The following is a 15,822-nucleotide window of genomic DNA, read 5'->3' on the forward strand; positions in this document are numbered from 1 at the left end:
GTGCCTTAAATTTTGATGTCTATGCAACAATATGGCTCCTCTACCTCATGTTCTATGAATGCCAGGAGCTAGCATTAACTCATAGCCCAATGTTTGCAACTTGCTTTTGTCTCAATCATCTACTTTACTAATATGGTCCTCCTAACACCTTCACTACAAAGTGACAAACAACATTTACTCATTTGGTAGGTTGCAGGAACCTCTTAGCTTATAGGCACTATCAATGTGCGCTCATAAAGTTTTAATTGTGAACTTTTTCGTATTGCTACCACATGTTCTAAACACAAACATCTAGAGTGGAAATGCCAACTCTTTTTTGTGAGAATTTTCAGTTTTCAATCCATTTCTTTGAGCTATTCTAGAAACCCGAAAAAAGAAATGCTGATGCAATTACCTAGGATCAATTTGCTTTTAAGATTTTCCCTACCGAAGTTGGTGCCTTTTTATATGATCTAAAAATATGTAGTGACTTATCAACTAGTATAATGCATGTAGTATGTTGCAAGAAAATGATTATACACTTTCCACACCATCAAATATATACATCTACACCATCAAGTATGTAGATAGGTGTGTTATGACCCTCATAGTATTTGAGGTAGGATCAACAAATCCGAATAGAAGAGGTAATCCCTAAATTTGCAAGTCACTAAAACAAAATGCTTTATTGTAGCCATCTAAGTCACATTGAATAATTAGAGTAAATGATGTGTTTTATCATAACCCTCTAAATCAACAAAAGCCTTAATTATGTTGAGTTGTTCTTATAATTGTACATATATTGATGTGTGGTTTGCTCAATGACAAAATTTAATGCCTTTTTTGTCTTCCCTAAAAGAGAGAGCATGCAAAACATCTCCCTAAACGAGCGAAAGTAATTAGCAACCTCACAACATTCTTCCTCTATAATCATACATACATGTATATATTTTGGATATTATGATTCATGTTTAGAATGCTTTTTTCTTCTCACACAAATATATATAGATAAATCACCAAATATATATGCACAAATACTTACAAATTAAATTATCATTTTTATATACCCATATACAAAACACCCTTGTATGCATGCACACGAAAAGTCTATGACATTTGTTGATCCTCCTTTACCTTTGTTATATGTGTTTAAATGCATTCTCGCCATTTGCATGTGCAAATGCATATGCGTTAAAGTTGGTTAGAAGTGTTTTGGAGGTCCTTCTCGATGCAATATATGTTACTAAAAGTACATATTATATTCAAAAGGTCCTAAGAGTGTAAATACTGTTTTTGCAATTCATCTTTATCCATAATCATATCATTTCTCTCCTTAAGTAGGTATTTGAACCTTACTCTACTCTTATCTTAGCATTCCCTTATTATAATAACATCTCCTTGTTTATCTACTGAATTTGGCTTGTCGTTCAACTCTCGAAAGTAACCCTCCTTTCTCATTGTGCATAACGCGGAACATGGTTTGCAAGGATTTCATGTTGTGTGAGTAAGTCGTTTGTGTGTGTTGTGGGACTTTGGATTGTTGTGGGTTCATTTGTTTTACACGCTACGTACATAGAGAGAGAGCTGAAGCTCAAAGAGAATGGAGCTAATTTGAAACCTTGAACCTATGGGGAGATACATTTCTAATCTGAAGGTGATTGACATATATTTGCACATATGTTTTAAGTATTGACTACAATGAGCGGTACCCAAGTTCAAGCTTAAGCATAGGTTCATAAGGTCTATACCCTATTTCTAGTGCTCCTTTCCCCTCAAGACTCCTGAGGTAGATAGAGCAATTAACATTCTTTAGTATTGCTTGTCACATTGAGAAATGACACTTTCAAATACCCCTGCCCTTTGCATCAATAAATAAGATACTCCTCATTTCTAAATGTCAAATGAGTAAATTGAGCCTATCCTCACATCTTCACTATCGTTCATAACTTAATAAATAGTGTACATTGTATGTGATCACCCTTTAAACAAAATATTTGGCCAAGATTGTAAATCACTTTACAAACATTACAATCACATTTGTCCCCTAGGGCATGCAAAGTCTACTTACTCTTCAAGACAAACCTTCCAATGACCTTGATTTCTTGTCCCCTAGGGCCTTACCTCACATTCCCAACGCAATGTACCATAAGGAGCCATCTTAAGTCAACCAGCATCCAATTCTTCGCATGCTTTTTAGGAGGCCTTGCAAGTTAACTTCTTTCTCGTGCATTCTAGACACGAGCTAATTTATAGAAGGTAAGCAGGCCAAACATTCCCACCACTACTCTTCAAGCAATCCCTTACATCTATCTCATCATTCATTGAACATAAGTAGTGAACCGTAACCTATGTTCAATAGCGAGCATCATGGAGGAGCACTAAAGTCCACATTAGCACTCATCACACGTGCAATGTTACTGGAAGGAAGCCTGAAGGGCTTAACCACGGGTCGGAGATCACGTGTAGAGATAGCCAGGGGAGCAGAAAGGATGAGGAGATGAGCCATGAAAGTGTAAGCGAGAATGGCATCCTAATGCAGAAGGCGAATCCAGAGGCAACAAGGAGCTCCATGTGGAACAACGAAAACACTGGAGTCAAGCTAGGCGCTGTTGAAAATAACAAACCAGGCGGGGACGGAGGATGGCAAGTGCTTTAAAACTCGGAAAGGCAATGCAACACTAGATAAGCAAAGGATTTGAAATCCCGAGGAGTACTTTGGCGAGGGCCCTTCAATGAAAAAGGATCGGTGGTGAAGCAAAGAGAGGCCTCTCTGCAAGGTAGGTTAATGGAGGAGGCTTGTGTGTTAGATTGATTCAGGAAAATAAAATGCATGCTCACAGCGGAAACACCTTCTCTCGTGGTGAATACTTGTGTTTTATAAGAGGATTGGAAGGGAGATTCTGCATGCACAATGATCATCAGGGCATGCTGGAACCCGAGAAAGGAACTTGGCTCACAAGATGGGAGATAATTTATAGTTATCATCAAATGGGAGAGGAAAGGAAGACATGCCATAAATGTATATGGGTACAGCAAGATCTGATTTAGGAAAACGCTTCGAGATGGACTAGCAAGGGCTGCTGTGCGCAAAGGAGTAATGGGAGGCGACTTTCAATACGGTGCTTGATGCAGTTGATGCCTCCACATTGGCAGCACAGCCAATTCGACAGGAAATGGATGCGAGCTGTGGAGAAAACGATTTTGCTAAATATAAAGGATTATTTGGAACCAAAGGAAGGGCAATTGACATTAAATTCATTGAGTCGCCCCCATTTATGACCGCTTAATCTTTGATACACTCGCCAATTAAACTAACTCTCAAATCCCTTGAATTGTGCAGAGTCCTAGAGCAGCACAAACGGCTTATTGCCACTGCAAGACATTTCAAACAAGTCACCTTTCCCTACATGATAGAAGGTGCAATTAATGTATTTAAGGAAGGTAAAGAAGCAGGAGAAGAGGACCCCTAGAAATGGTTCTTGGGAAAACCCCAACCATACAGTAGACTCCAAGATGTATAGATACGTGAAGCCGAAAGAAAGGAAATGGAATGGGTAAGGAAAGTGCTTGAAGCTATGCCTGAAAGTACTAAGGAAAAAATTAGTAGCACTAGAAGTGGACCTACTGCAAAGCGCAACCAATTAGACAAGCTACCTTGAAGAGGGAAATTGAGAAACTTGATCTCATTTATAGTAAAGGGACCTCATTTATAATCAAGGGCTGATCCGGATTCCACAATGCATATCTCATGAGTTCATCAAAAGCTTTAGTAGGCAAAGACTAAGGAAGAGCCTAGTAATTCTACAAGAAAATGGGTCATGGATAACAAATCAAAGGGAGGTAATCAAGAAGTGCAAGGGTTTCTTCTACTCTTTATACCAGCAAAAGGGAGGTATGGACAAACAGGATATGGAAAAGATACTAGGACTGGGAAGTGTAGTGTCCTAGGAAGACAGAGCAAGACTGATTTAGGACTTCCTTGTGAAGGAGCTACATTACACAATGAAAAGCCTGGGGACTAGAAAATCTCCAGGTTATGATGGTATCTCTACAAAAACGAAACATATTTGATGTGATATTAGAGCCTATATGGTTGAGCTGGAGAACAGTAGTTACTTGGAGAGCTCCCACAATCATGGACCAAAAGTGTAATCTCTCATATCCCCAAACAACAATAGTGCTCAAAGATGGGGCACAAGAGACCATATCCCTCATGGATACAGCATACTAGGTATCTGCAAGAGCGTTAGCAAGAAGACATGCATTAGAATCACTTACTTAAAGATTTTCAGTCAGTTTCGCTGGGTCATGGCGTGTATGAGGTATACAAGTTCGACAAAAAAGGAAAAGCAATGAATCGGCAAGCTGAGGCACTCTGTGGGAGAAAGCGAGGGTCACCCCCTTTTTAATTAAGGAAAGTCTCGAAATTCTCTTTCAATTATGAAGGTTCCTTTGCCCTAATAGCGCCATAGCTTCATCAAGGGCATGTCCTTAGTGGACAATATGCTAAAGGTAATCATGTCTTCCAAATGGGTAGCAATGTCTAGCCAAAACGTTGTGCATTTGCATATTGATTTTGAAACAGCTTTTGATAAAATTAGCTGGAGTAAAGGAAAACGAGTTTCCCCAAAAGCCCCATCCCAAAGGTACTTAGGTGAAGAAACATTTCATGGCTTGGGTGATTCGACTGTCATTGACAGTGGCATTTGGAAGGAAGGAAGCTTATGGTGCTAGCCAAGATGGGAACATACAAGGTTGAGAAATGGCTGGATGATAATAATAGTGCGATTCCAATCAAGCACAGCTTACGAAGGTAGGGTTTAACCAAATCATTTTAACCAAGCTGAGATTTTTTAGCAAGAAAAATCAAACCCAATTATGGAAGAACATGCCAGGATATCAATCTCAAGATCCTGCCCCTAGTGGGGGGAAAGGAATGCCATTTGGTTTAAATACAGAGACAATGAAACTGCTGCTAGGCACAAGGAAAGAAAAGGAACAGGAATGTAAACTGGAGGAAGTCCTGGTCACATGTAAACTGGAAGAAAGAGGCCTAACTAACGAGAACTATATATGTGGATCAAATAAATCAATGAGACATCTCTTCTAGGATGGATGTATTGCTACTGAAGAGGCATGATATCCTCCTGCACCTGAGTTTCAAGGTGCAAAATGCTAGAGGTATGCAGGCTTGCATCTTTGGATAAGCACTCATATGCAGGACAATCAAACAGATGGGGTTTTGCACGCTGAAAATCCCAGTGCTGCAAGAACCATGGGAAGCTAGGAATAAGCTTATTCATACACTGGATTCATACGCTGGTATTGGAGTATGGCTTGTATGCTAGGTAAGACGTACAGATAAATTGGATCTGGCTAGTCTATCTCAGATCTTACTCCAGGCTGGATCCTTATTTTGTATGTAACTGGTACATCTCCAAATCTTAAAGCAAGCATATCATAACTGGTAAGTTTGGACAACATATATCCAAAACTATACTTAAAAGTATCAAGATAACCTTCGTGCCATCTTGCTCACCCATACAAAAAATCACAACCACAACATCAGCCAAGACCTCCTTTTAGAATAGAAGCTTCTTTTAGGAAAAGACAGGTGTAGAATCAGGTCAAGTCCTTTTCCCTTCTAATACAGATTCTCTTGTGATATTTCTTGGCATACAGACCAGTAATCAGTTATGGCATGACAGTACAAAACTCCAAAGGCAATCAATATGAAAGATTACATTGCAAACAAGATTGTTCTAGCTAGACAACCATAAAAGGTGTTGTCAAGCAAAGCTTATCTAACAACCAACATGTAACAGGGTGTTGCATGGGATCTCATCATATGCAAAAAATAATTAAAAGTCAAAAGAACTCTACATGATCAACCAGCTACAGAGAAAAGATGTAATCATCTCCAACAAATTGAAGGGAAATTTTTCACGATCAAACTCACTGAAGGTTCCCTCCATTTAAACAAACTTTCAAAATGCTGCCATGAAAAAATAAGAGGATCTTTTGCGATCAAACAGACTCGAGCTTTCCTCCAGTTAAACAAACTTTTGAAATGCTGCAACAAAAGAAGAAAAGCATCTACCTAGAAAAACCAAGTGCTATCAACAAGATTTGCAAAAGCATCAATTAAACGAAGGTACAGACTTCGTACCAAAAATCTCCTTACCATCGAATATAATGTGAAGTATCTGTCTGTAAGCCTGAATTGTGGCATACATACACAAAAAGATCCCCCAATATTACATTTTAAAAGGCTTTAAAGGCCTGCTTCATGCCCAATGGTTCCAAACATTACCCGTTACTAGAAGGCATGGGAATCAAAGACGATCTTTGACACATCTAACAGTATGCATAAGATACAATCCTAATAAATTTCTGAATGTGATCATTCCCTGCTAATAAGAAATGTCATACATACTTGATGCTCATAAATATAAACGAATTCAGAAACATTTTCCTGTCTCACAATTATATGACAAAAATAGCATACTAGTTTACATCTACCAATGCCATCTGGCTCCCAAGAAAAATACCCTTCAGAAATATCTGCTAGAAATTCATTGTCTTCATACACGCATCTGAGAATATTTGGCTACTATTCATGCTTCACAAAAACAGTGAGAAAAATTCCCTTCAGATATCTGCTAGAAATGCATTGTCTTCATAATCATATCTGAGATTCCAAATAGAATCTGCCAGAAATGCAGCCCAACGCCATTGTATCATTAAAACTGCTTTTCAAATGAGCACCTTGCATAGGCATCATGTGCCCATTCATTTTGTCCCAGTCCCTCTATTTCCTCCACTTCATACCAATGCATATTAGATCCCAAAAACAGGAAATCAAACACACAACAGCAACCACAGATCAATGTTGAACGAGATTTTATTCATCATTCTGCATGGTATGAGTACACCACTACTGTTTCATCTCAGGTCTTTATTCCCTGGACTCGCCTTCACCTATCTGCTTCAGGCTGTCAAATGCAGAAGCAGCTTGAAAAATTAGGCATGAAATTAGACATACACAGCAGCTTCATAAACTAATTGTCACACGATCTCCTATACATCATGCCACATTATAGAAAAGTGATGGAAGCACATTCCCAACAATGCTACTTCATTGAAGCATCCAAGTTGTCAAAAAGAGACTCCTAACAATCATATAGTTATTCGAGTGTTCCTAGGTTTCCAGTAGTGTAATTATAAACCCTCAGTACATGCCTAAGAGAATGCTGTGAAAGGCAAAAAGGATTGAAAAGATGTGCATCATGTAATCCCTTCAAAAGCAATTAAGCCTTGATACAGTGTCAGAGATATTCACACCATGTGAACTCTTCTCTTTAGCCTGATTCAAAACTTTAGGGGACCATCATGAACCAATATACAGACTTTATTAATCAGATTCACATGGAGCTTGTGTATCCAGAACCTGTTTGCATCTTTCTTCATTAATCAGATTCACATGGAGCTTGTGTATGCAGAACCTGTTTGCATCTTTCATGTCTCCACTTTTGGAGAAGTCAACTGTCGCAAATTGTATTTGGCATACTCCTTGTATTTTGTCACCACTCCTATGGTACATATTGTCTGCAGCCAGAAAAGATTCTCTCTTTTTCCGTAATAAGAAATATTCTCTCTTTTTTTCATAATAGCAAAATTTCCTCTCTCTCTCTCTCTCTCTCTCTCTCTCTCTCTCTCTCTGTGTGTGTGTGTGTGTGTGTGTGTGTGTGAGAGAGAGAGAGAGAGAGAGAGGAGGATGAATGTCGGAAACAGTTTCTTACAGGTTAAGCAACAGCAAAAAACAAGTTTCACACAAAACAAGGTTAATCTAGCTTGAAACAAGTACAAAACCAGTTTACATGAAATATAAGGGGAGACGAGTCACTAAAGTAGGATTGATATTACGACAATCCGACCATATTATATAGATAAAAGAAAAGTTAAGCCTCTTCCTAATTTTTGAGCAGTTTATAGGCTCAACTTTCTTACCTCCAACAAGCTAGGTTTCTTTTCCCTTCTTTGAGACTTTAAAGTTTTGTTTGTAACACGTTTTGTTAAGCATAAAAAGCTTGTGTATGAGATGTTGTCCTATGTTTCAAATTGTAGAAAACATGTTTCTATGCAACATTTGTTAGCGATGTACAGATTATGGCTGGCCAGTCTCTTTATGGCCCCATTATTTGTTGTTGGCCGACCTGATTATCATTTTCTTTTATTCCATCTCGTTATCATCTTATACATGCACATTGCATCCTGCTAGAGGGACAGAGACTGGCAGCACTTTACTGGTTGCCCACAGCCCGTGCATTTCTACACACTCTTGTGCTTTGGTATAAGGGTTCCATTTCCTGAGTTCATTATTTTTGACTTCATGTGTTCTAGTTCTTTTGTTCTGGTTCTTCGTGTTTACAACAACTTCGTCTTTTTACTACTATTGTTCCACATTCATCAAACATGGTGTCAAATACTAAGTTCTTGGTTCCGCTGTTGTTCTGTGTTTCTAACTGCTGTTTCAGGTCTGGGCCTCTTCGCGACTGCTGTCAACTTTGCATTTTTCTGCTATTGACATCTGGCTGGCCTCGGCACCTCACCTGACAGCTGGGCAGCAGTTTTCAGCTGCTCAATGGCCTTGGAATTATAAGGACTCCTAGATTATATAATTGTTTGTATTAAGTGCCAAGTCTTCTCCAACCTTTGGAAATTTCTTTGGAAAAAGCAAGACAGCCTCCCCATAAATTTTATTGCTGGATTACCTAGAACAAAGAGGGGGCACAACTGCATACAAGTAATTATGGATAGGTCTGTTAGCCTGCTCTTTATCATTCTCAGTCTGTCATCTCCTGGTTGTGAGCTCCTGTCAGAGTCTGACAGGAGACAGAGGAGCTCTGTCAGTCATTTTAGTGGCTGTCCCGGTTAGCCAGCAGCCTGTGGGTGTCATACAGCCCAAACTGGGCTGTTTTTCTGCAGTCGGCCCATTTTCTGGGCAGGTCGGCCAGATCTGGCCAAAGTCGGCCAGATCTGGCTGGTCGGCCAAATCTGGCCAGGTCGGCCAGATTTGGCAGGTCGGCCAGTTTTCTGGCCTGGGGGCTATATATAGCAGCCCCCCCAGTCATTCCAGCATTGTGCTCTGCAGGTTCAGCACTGCCTCCGTCATCTCCGTCTCTGGCATTGGTGCTGCCATTGCTTCCAGTCTGTCCTGGTCCCCTCACTGACGCTCCGGGCTGCGTGCAGGGACTGCTCTGTCCATTTCAGTGTATTCAGCATTCATCTTAGTCAGTGCAGACTTTCTTCCTTCTTTCTCTGCTTTCTCTCTCCTCTCCTCTGTGTTCGTGTTCTCCTTCCGTTGAGCACTCTCACATGGTATCATCGCCTGATTGAGAGCACGGAGGACATACCCTCAGGAGTGAGATACCCTACTGCTGCTGCCAACTGATCAACAACTGCCAGGCGACTTCTACAAGAGGCCTTTCAGCCTGCGTTTTGCTGCCCACGCTGTCTGCAGAGGCTGCCACGTCATCCAGCGACGCAGAAACCTTGCGTTTTCCACCAGGCTGTCCCTCCTTCTGCTGGGCAACCTCCCTACAGGCTGCATTTTCCTGTTCTGCTGGTCGCTACCACTCCAGGCGGCACATTTCCTGCTGGCGACTTCTGTCCGGGCTGTTCCCTGGTGCTGGTGGTCTCTTTTCTGGTGCTCGACATCAGTTATCTTTGTGTTTTGCAGATCCAGGTGTTAGTAGGCATTCTTTGCCTGCGTCTTGGTGGTTGGTGACCACATTGCTGGTCATATTTCGGCATCGGCACAACTTTCTTTGGTATTTTGCAGATTGGAAGATGTCTTACCAGTTTTCAAGCTTTGATGACTCAGAGGATGAACTTCTTTCTCATCATTCCTCTGAGCAGAGGCGGGATTATCGTGAGGTTCGACGTCGGGAAGAACCTCCTCACACTCGTCCTTCTTCAGTCCATGCATCTCAGAGGATTCCATCTACCGCGAAGGTTTCTTCCGTGAAGACTGCTTCAGATGTGCGGATGCCTTCTTTGATTCCCTCTATTCAAGTGCCGATTCTCCCTTCCTTTCCGAAGGAAGATAAGTTGGATGGTTCCAACTACTCCCTCTGGTCATGCAAGGTGGCCTGCATCCTCGATACATTTGACCTTTGGGAGCTTGTTTCTTCACCCATCGACCGTCCCCCCGTGGATTCGTCCGATGGCACCTCTCTTGACCGTGCAGCCTTATTGGATCGGCTCAACTCTCGAGCTCGTTCCTTTCTTTTTATGAGTCTCCATGATTCTGTTCTTGTACATGTTCACACGTTACAGACCGCGGCGGAAGTGTGGACGAAGCTTGCGTTTTTGTATCAGCACAAGACATTTGCCCACAAGATTTCCTTGGAGAAGAAGTTGCGGATGCTCAGTCTTGATGGTTCTCCTTCCATGAAGGAGCACATCACGAAGATGGAGGATATGCGAGGCGAGCTAGCCTCTCTTGGTCGTCTGATATCGTCTAAGGATATGGCGATGATTCTGTTGACTCAGCTGCCATCACCCCGTTATGATGTCTTCTACACCAGCCTCATCACTTCGAGGACCCGTGAGACACTCCTATGGGAGGAGCTTTCCCCGCTTGTCTTGGAGCATGACGAGCGACTCAAAGAGGTGGGAGCCAATGGCTCCACCAAGGCATTTACGGCCGGCACAGGTGGTGGCAAGAAAAAGAAACAAAAGAAGGAGAAGGCCAAGGACAAGAACAAGAAGGATGCGAAGGAGAAGTAGCCCAAGTGTCCCCATTGTGGGAAGGGCACTCATCCCGAGGAGAAGTGTTGGCAGAAGTATCCCCATTTGAAGCCTAAGGAGAAGGACTCGAAGGCGGCCCCAGCCACAACAGAATCTGCATTTGTGCATGTCTTTGATGAGGAGGATACAGCCCTAGCTTCTACCACACAGGAGAAGCCTTGGCTCGTTGACAGTGGAGCATCTTCACATATGACCTTCCGTCAGGATTGGCTTCAGGATCTTCGTTCCAGAGGGGGTACTGTCACCATTGGTGACAATTCTCTTGTCCCTGTTCGAGGCGTGGGGACTTTACCTATGTTTTCTGACAGGCGGTCTTCCTCCGCCAAAGTTCTCTATGTCCCTGATTTGGGTTTTGACCTATTATCTGTGCATGGCCTTACTCAGTTAGGTACCCGAGTCATTTTTACACAGGATGCAGTCACAGTGGAGGATGCTTCTACAGGTGATGCTCTTTGGACAGGTACACAGGAGGGTGGGCTTTATACGCTCACAGCCTTGGCTGCGCGGACTTCCCACGAGCTTGGGCTGCTTTGGCATGCTCGGTATGGTCATTTGAACCTCGATTCTCTTCGCCGGGCTTCTAGGAGGAAGATGGTGGAGGGACTTCCTGATTTCCCTCCTCTTCACACTTTGTGCCCTAGCTGCTTGAGAGGCAAGCAGCACCAGCAGCCTCACCCTCAAGTTGCTTCTAGGAGGGCTACTTCTCCGCTTGAGTTGGTTCACACCGATCTTTGCGGACCTATGGGCACGGCCTCCCTTGGGAAGGCCAAGTATTTGATGCTGATTGTGGACGACTTTAGTCGTTATGTGTGGCCTTATTTCTTGGAGTACAAGAGCGGGGCGTACTCCCGTTTCTGTGAGTGGCAGGTGTTTGTGGAGACCCAAACGACTTCCAAGGTTCGTGGCGTTCGAGCTGATCACGGTGGCGAGTTCACTTCTCACCTTTTCTCTCAGTTTTGCAGGGATCATGGTATTCGGGTGGAGTATTCCCATCCGAACACACCATCAGAGAATGGTGTGGTGGAGCGTGCGAATCGGACCATGGTGGAGATGGCCCGATCTATGCTAGAGCATAGGAGTCTTCCTCATTTCCTTTGGGGTGAGGCGGTGGCTACAGCGGTACATATTCGCAACCGCTCTCCGACTTCGGCGTTACAGGACATGACTCCGTATGAGGCTTTCTTTGGGAAGAAGCCTTCTGTGTCCCATTTTCGCATCTTTGGGTGCGATGCTTTTGTCCATGTGGACAAGAAGAAGAGAAAGACGAAGTTCGACTCTAAGTCGAGAAAGCTTATCTTCGTTGGTTATAGTACGACCACGAAGGGATATCGGCTCTACGACCCGACCACGCAGAAGGTTGAGGTGAGCAGGGATGTGATCTTTGATGAGGCTTCGGCCTCTGAGGATCCGATTGATGGTTCCATTACAGATGTTTCTTCGTCTTCGACAGACCCCCCCCCCCCACCTTCTCTCCCTTCACTTCCTTCCAGGATGCCCCTTAGCAACCCCCCTATTCCTCCTCCTTCGGCTTCCCTTTCCCCTTTGGTGGATGTGACTCTGTCTTCTACAAGCTCTTCCACCGCCACTTCGGGATCTTCACGGGATACACAGCCTTCTTCAGATGCGGAGGATCTATCTTCACTCGGTGAGGGGGAGTCCCTCTCCGATTTGGGTGCTTTGCAGGTTCCGGAGAACCCCCGGTCTCCCTCACAGCAGCAGGAGTCTCTCAGGATTCCTTTATGGTATCGCCGGCTCATGCAGGATTCAGGTGTTACTCACTTTCCTGCTTCTTCTACAGGTCCACGTTGATCAGCACGTTAACAGGCCCAACGGGACAGTTCACTATGTGTGAACTATGCTCTTATGTCACAGATTCTTCACGATTCCGAGCCTTCCACTGTGGAGGAGGCTCTTGCACAGGATATTTGGAAACAGGCTATGCAGGCCGAGCTCGATTCCATCGAGCGAAACCATACGTGGGAGCTTGTTCCGCGTCCCGCGAAACGGAAGGTGATTGGTGTGAAATGGGTCTTTAAGACCAAGTATCTTGCAGATGGCTCCTTGGACAAGCATAAGGCTAGGCTTGTTGCCAAGGGTTTTGCACAGCGTGCAAGCTTGGACTACTTCAAGACTTTTGCTCCTACAGCCAGGATGTCCACTATACGAGTTCTTTTGGCTCTTTCTGCTCACCACCGTTGGCCTGTCTATCAGATGAACGTCAAGTCTACTTTTCTGAATGGCGTTCTTGAGGAGGAGATTTATGTTTCACAACCTCCTGGTTTTCTTGTGCAGGGGAAGGAGGATTATGTCTACAGGCTGCGGAAGGCTCTTTATGGCTTGAAGCAGGCTCCTCGTGCTTGGTACCAGCGGATTGACCGCTTCTTTCTACAGAGTGGCTTTGCGCGCTCCGCTTATGATCCCAACCTCTACTTACAGGTTGTGGATTCTCTTTCAGTGTTCCTTATCTTGTATGTGGATGATCTTATCATTACAGGGAGCGACACTCAGCAGGTGGAGCATACACGATCCATTCTTCAGCAGGAGTTCAACATGACGGATCTAGGGATCCTTCACTTCTTTCTAGGCCTGGAGATCTATCAGATGGCACAGGGCATTTTTATCTCGCAGCACAAGTACATTTCCGAGCCTCTTTCGGAGTTTGATATGGCTGAGTGTCGGCCTATCTCATGCCCCATGGACCCCGAGTCCAAGCTTTTGACAGCTGGAGTTCCCCTTCCAGATCCCACCCGTTACAAGTGCCTTGTTGACTCTCTTATCTGGCTGCTTCACACTCAGCCGGATATCTCTTTTGTGGTGACTTTATTGTCTTCTTTTATGCAGACTCCTACCCAAGTTCACTGCCAGGCAGCCTTGCGAGTTCTTCGCTATTTACAGGGGACTTTATTGTCTTCTTTTATGCAGACTCCTACCCAAGTTCACTGCCAGGCAGCCTTGCGAGTTCTTCGCTATTTACAGGGGACTCGATCCTTCGGGATCATGTATGGAGATGGGATTACCCTTTCTGGATGGAGTGATTCTGATTGGGCAGGTGATGTGGATTCGAGACGCTCCACTACAGGTTATGCTTTCACCCTTGGATCCGGTGTTGTCTCTTGGAGCAGCAAGAAGCAGCCTACTGTGGCACTTTCTTCTACAGAGGCTGAGTATCGGGCCCTATGTTCGACCGCTATGGAGGCAGTTTGGCTCCGTCGCTTACTCACGGAGATTGGCTTTCCCTAGACCGGACCTACGGAGCTGCGCGTGGATAACCAGAGTGCTCTTGCTCTGGCCAAGAACCCGGTGTTTCATGCTCGCACGAAGCACATTGAGGTTCAATATCACTATGTTCGAGAGTGGATCGTGGATTCGGAGCTGGTGGTGGTCTATTGTCCTACGGCGGACAATGCAGCTGATCTCTTTACGAAGCCTTTGCCTCAGGCTTCTTTGCTTCATCACATGCGGTTCTTGGGTCTTCAGACTCTCCCAGGATCTAAGAGGGGGTGTTAGCCTGCTCTTTATCATTCTCAGTCTGTCATCTCCTGGTTGTGAGCTCCTGTCAGAGTCTGACAGGAGACAGAGGAGCTCTGTCAGTCATTTTAGTGGCTGTCCTGGTTAGCCAGCAGCCTGTGGATGTCATACAGCCCAAATTGGGCTGTTTTTCTGCAGTCGGCCCATTTTCTGGGCAGGTTGGCCAGATCTGGCCAAAGTCGGCCAGATCTGGCTGGTCGGCCAAATCTGGCCAGGTCGGCCAGATTTGGCAGGTCGGCCAGTTTTCTGGCCTGGGGGCTATATATAGCAGCCCCCCCAGTCATTCCAGCATTGTGCTCTGCAGGTTCAGCACTGCCTCCGTCATCTCCGTCTCTGGCATTGGTGCTGCCATTGCTTCCAGTCTGTCCTGGTCCCCTCACTGACGCTCCGGGCTGCGTGCAGGGACTGCTCTGTCCATTTCAGTGTATTCAGCATTCATCTCAGTCAGTGCAGACTTCCTTCCTTCTTTCTCTACTTTCTCTCTCCTCTCCTCTGTGTTCGTGTTCTTCTTCCGTTGCGCACTCTCACAAGGTTGATCAAAATGGCTAGTTTTATTCTGAGTTCATCCAATTTTAACCACAAAACTGGCTAATTTAAACTTGGCATGAGTATGGCAAATCATCTGCAAACTAATGGGCAAATCAAAAAGGTTAACCAAGTCCTTGAAGATAAGCTTCATATGTCTGCAAGTAAAAGGCAAACTAATTGCGAAGAATACTTACCTGTAGTGGAGTTTGCATATAAGCGTGCCATGCACTCTTCTATCAGCTCATGCTGATGTAGGGGTTTCAGCCTAGAGCTCCCTTTGCAATTGCAAGGAGAAGGATCAAGCAACCAAAGATTTCTTAAATAGATATGAATGAAATGCTAAAACTAGCACAAAGGAGCAAAGGAAGGCACAAGATAGAGCAAGAACCTATGCTAACCTACATAGAAGACCTCTTGGAAGGAATACAAGAATATATCCAAAGGTGCTTCAGCAATCAAAACTGTGAAAACAAGACAATGTTCAAAGCTGTCTCATAGTATTGTGGTTCATTTACAATACTTAAGAAGAAGGTGAAGTGGCTTACAAGCTCCAAATTACTGCCACAAGTAAGATACATTTAGTTATTCACATCAGTAATTTGAGGAAAAGGTTGGGTAAAGCTGATAATCTTGTTTAAGGAATGAGATAGCGGAACTCCTTGACAAGCAATCCCTTCCACATAAGCTTAAAAGAATTTTAGATGTTAGTAGTAGACGAACTAGAAATGTTGTTTACCAAGAGTTTTTAGAAGAGAGTTCAATGGATTGTTCAAAAAAAGTTTCCAACTTCACAGTTAGACCTTTGCAGTTCTGTTTTGAGGATTTAAACAATTTTTAGGAGTGTGACGTTAATTAAAGTCCTAATATATTAATGTGATATGTACAAGGAAACACTTTAAGGAGTTGTGACCATACATACATACATACACGTGTATATATATATATATGTATATATATATATATATGTATATA

General features: G+C 43.6%; 1 protein-coding gene across 3 annotated transcripts in view; it reads right to left on the reverse strand.

Moving 5' to 3' along the window:
* Nucleotides 1–6,210: 6,210 nt before the first annotated feature.
* The window catches only part of LOC148022309 (THUMP domain-containing protein), a 45,820-nt gene continuing 36,208 nt past the window's right edge, over nucleotides 6,211–15,822 (reverse strand). Inside the window, exons 7-8 of one of the 3 annotated variants that reach the window (XR_015694482.1) lie at nucleotides 7,430–7,587; nucleotides 6,211–6,974 (exon numbers count right to left, since the gene is read on the reverse strand). Coding sequence is in view for 2 of the 3 variants with exons in the window: in XM_087697946.1 (XP_087554072.1) it covers nucleotides 7,498–7,587 (90 nt within the window). In the remaining variant the exon portion in view is untranslated. Of the gene's footprint in view, nucleotides 6,975–7,134; nucleotides 7,588–15,822 lie in introns of those variants that run through there. The other 2 variants (XM_087697946.1, XM_087697945.1) reach the window with 2 other exon arrangements.

This window comes from Lygodium microphyllum, chromosome 17 (genome assembly GCF_053477565.2).
Source record: "Lygodium microphyllum isolate KBCC chromosome 17, Lygodium_microphyllum_v1.1.10, whole genome shotgun sequence".
NCBI lineage: Eukaryota > Viridiplantae > Streptophyta > Polypodiopsida > Schizaeales > Lygodiaceae > Lygodium > Lygodium microphyllum.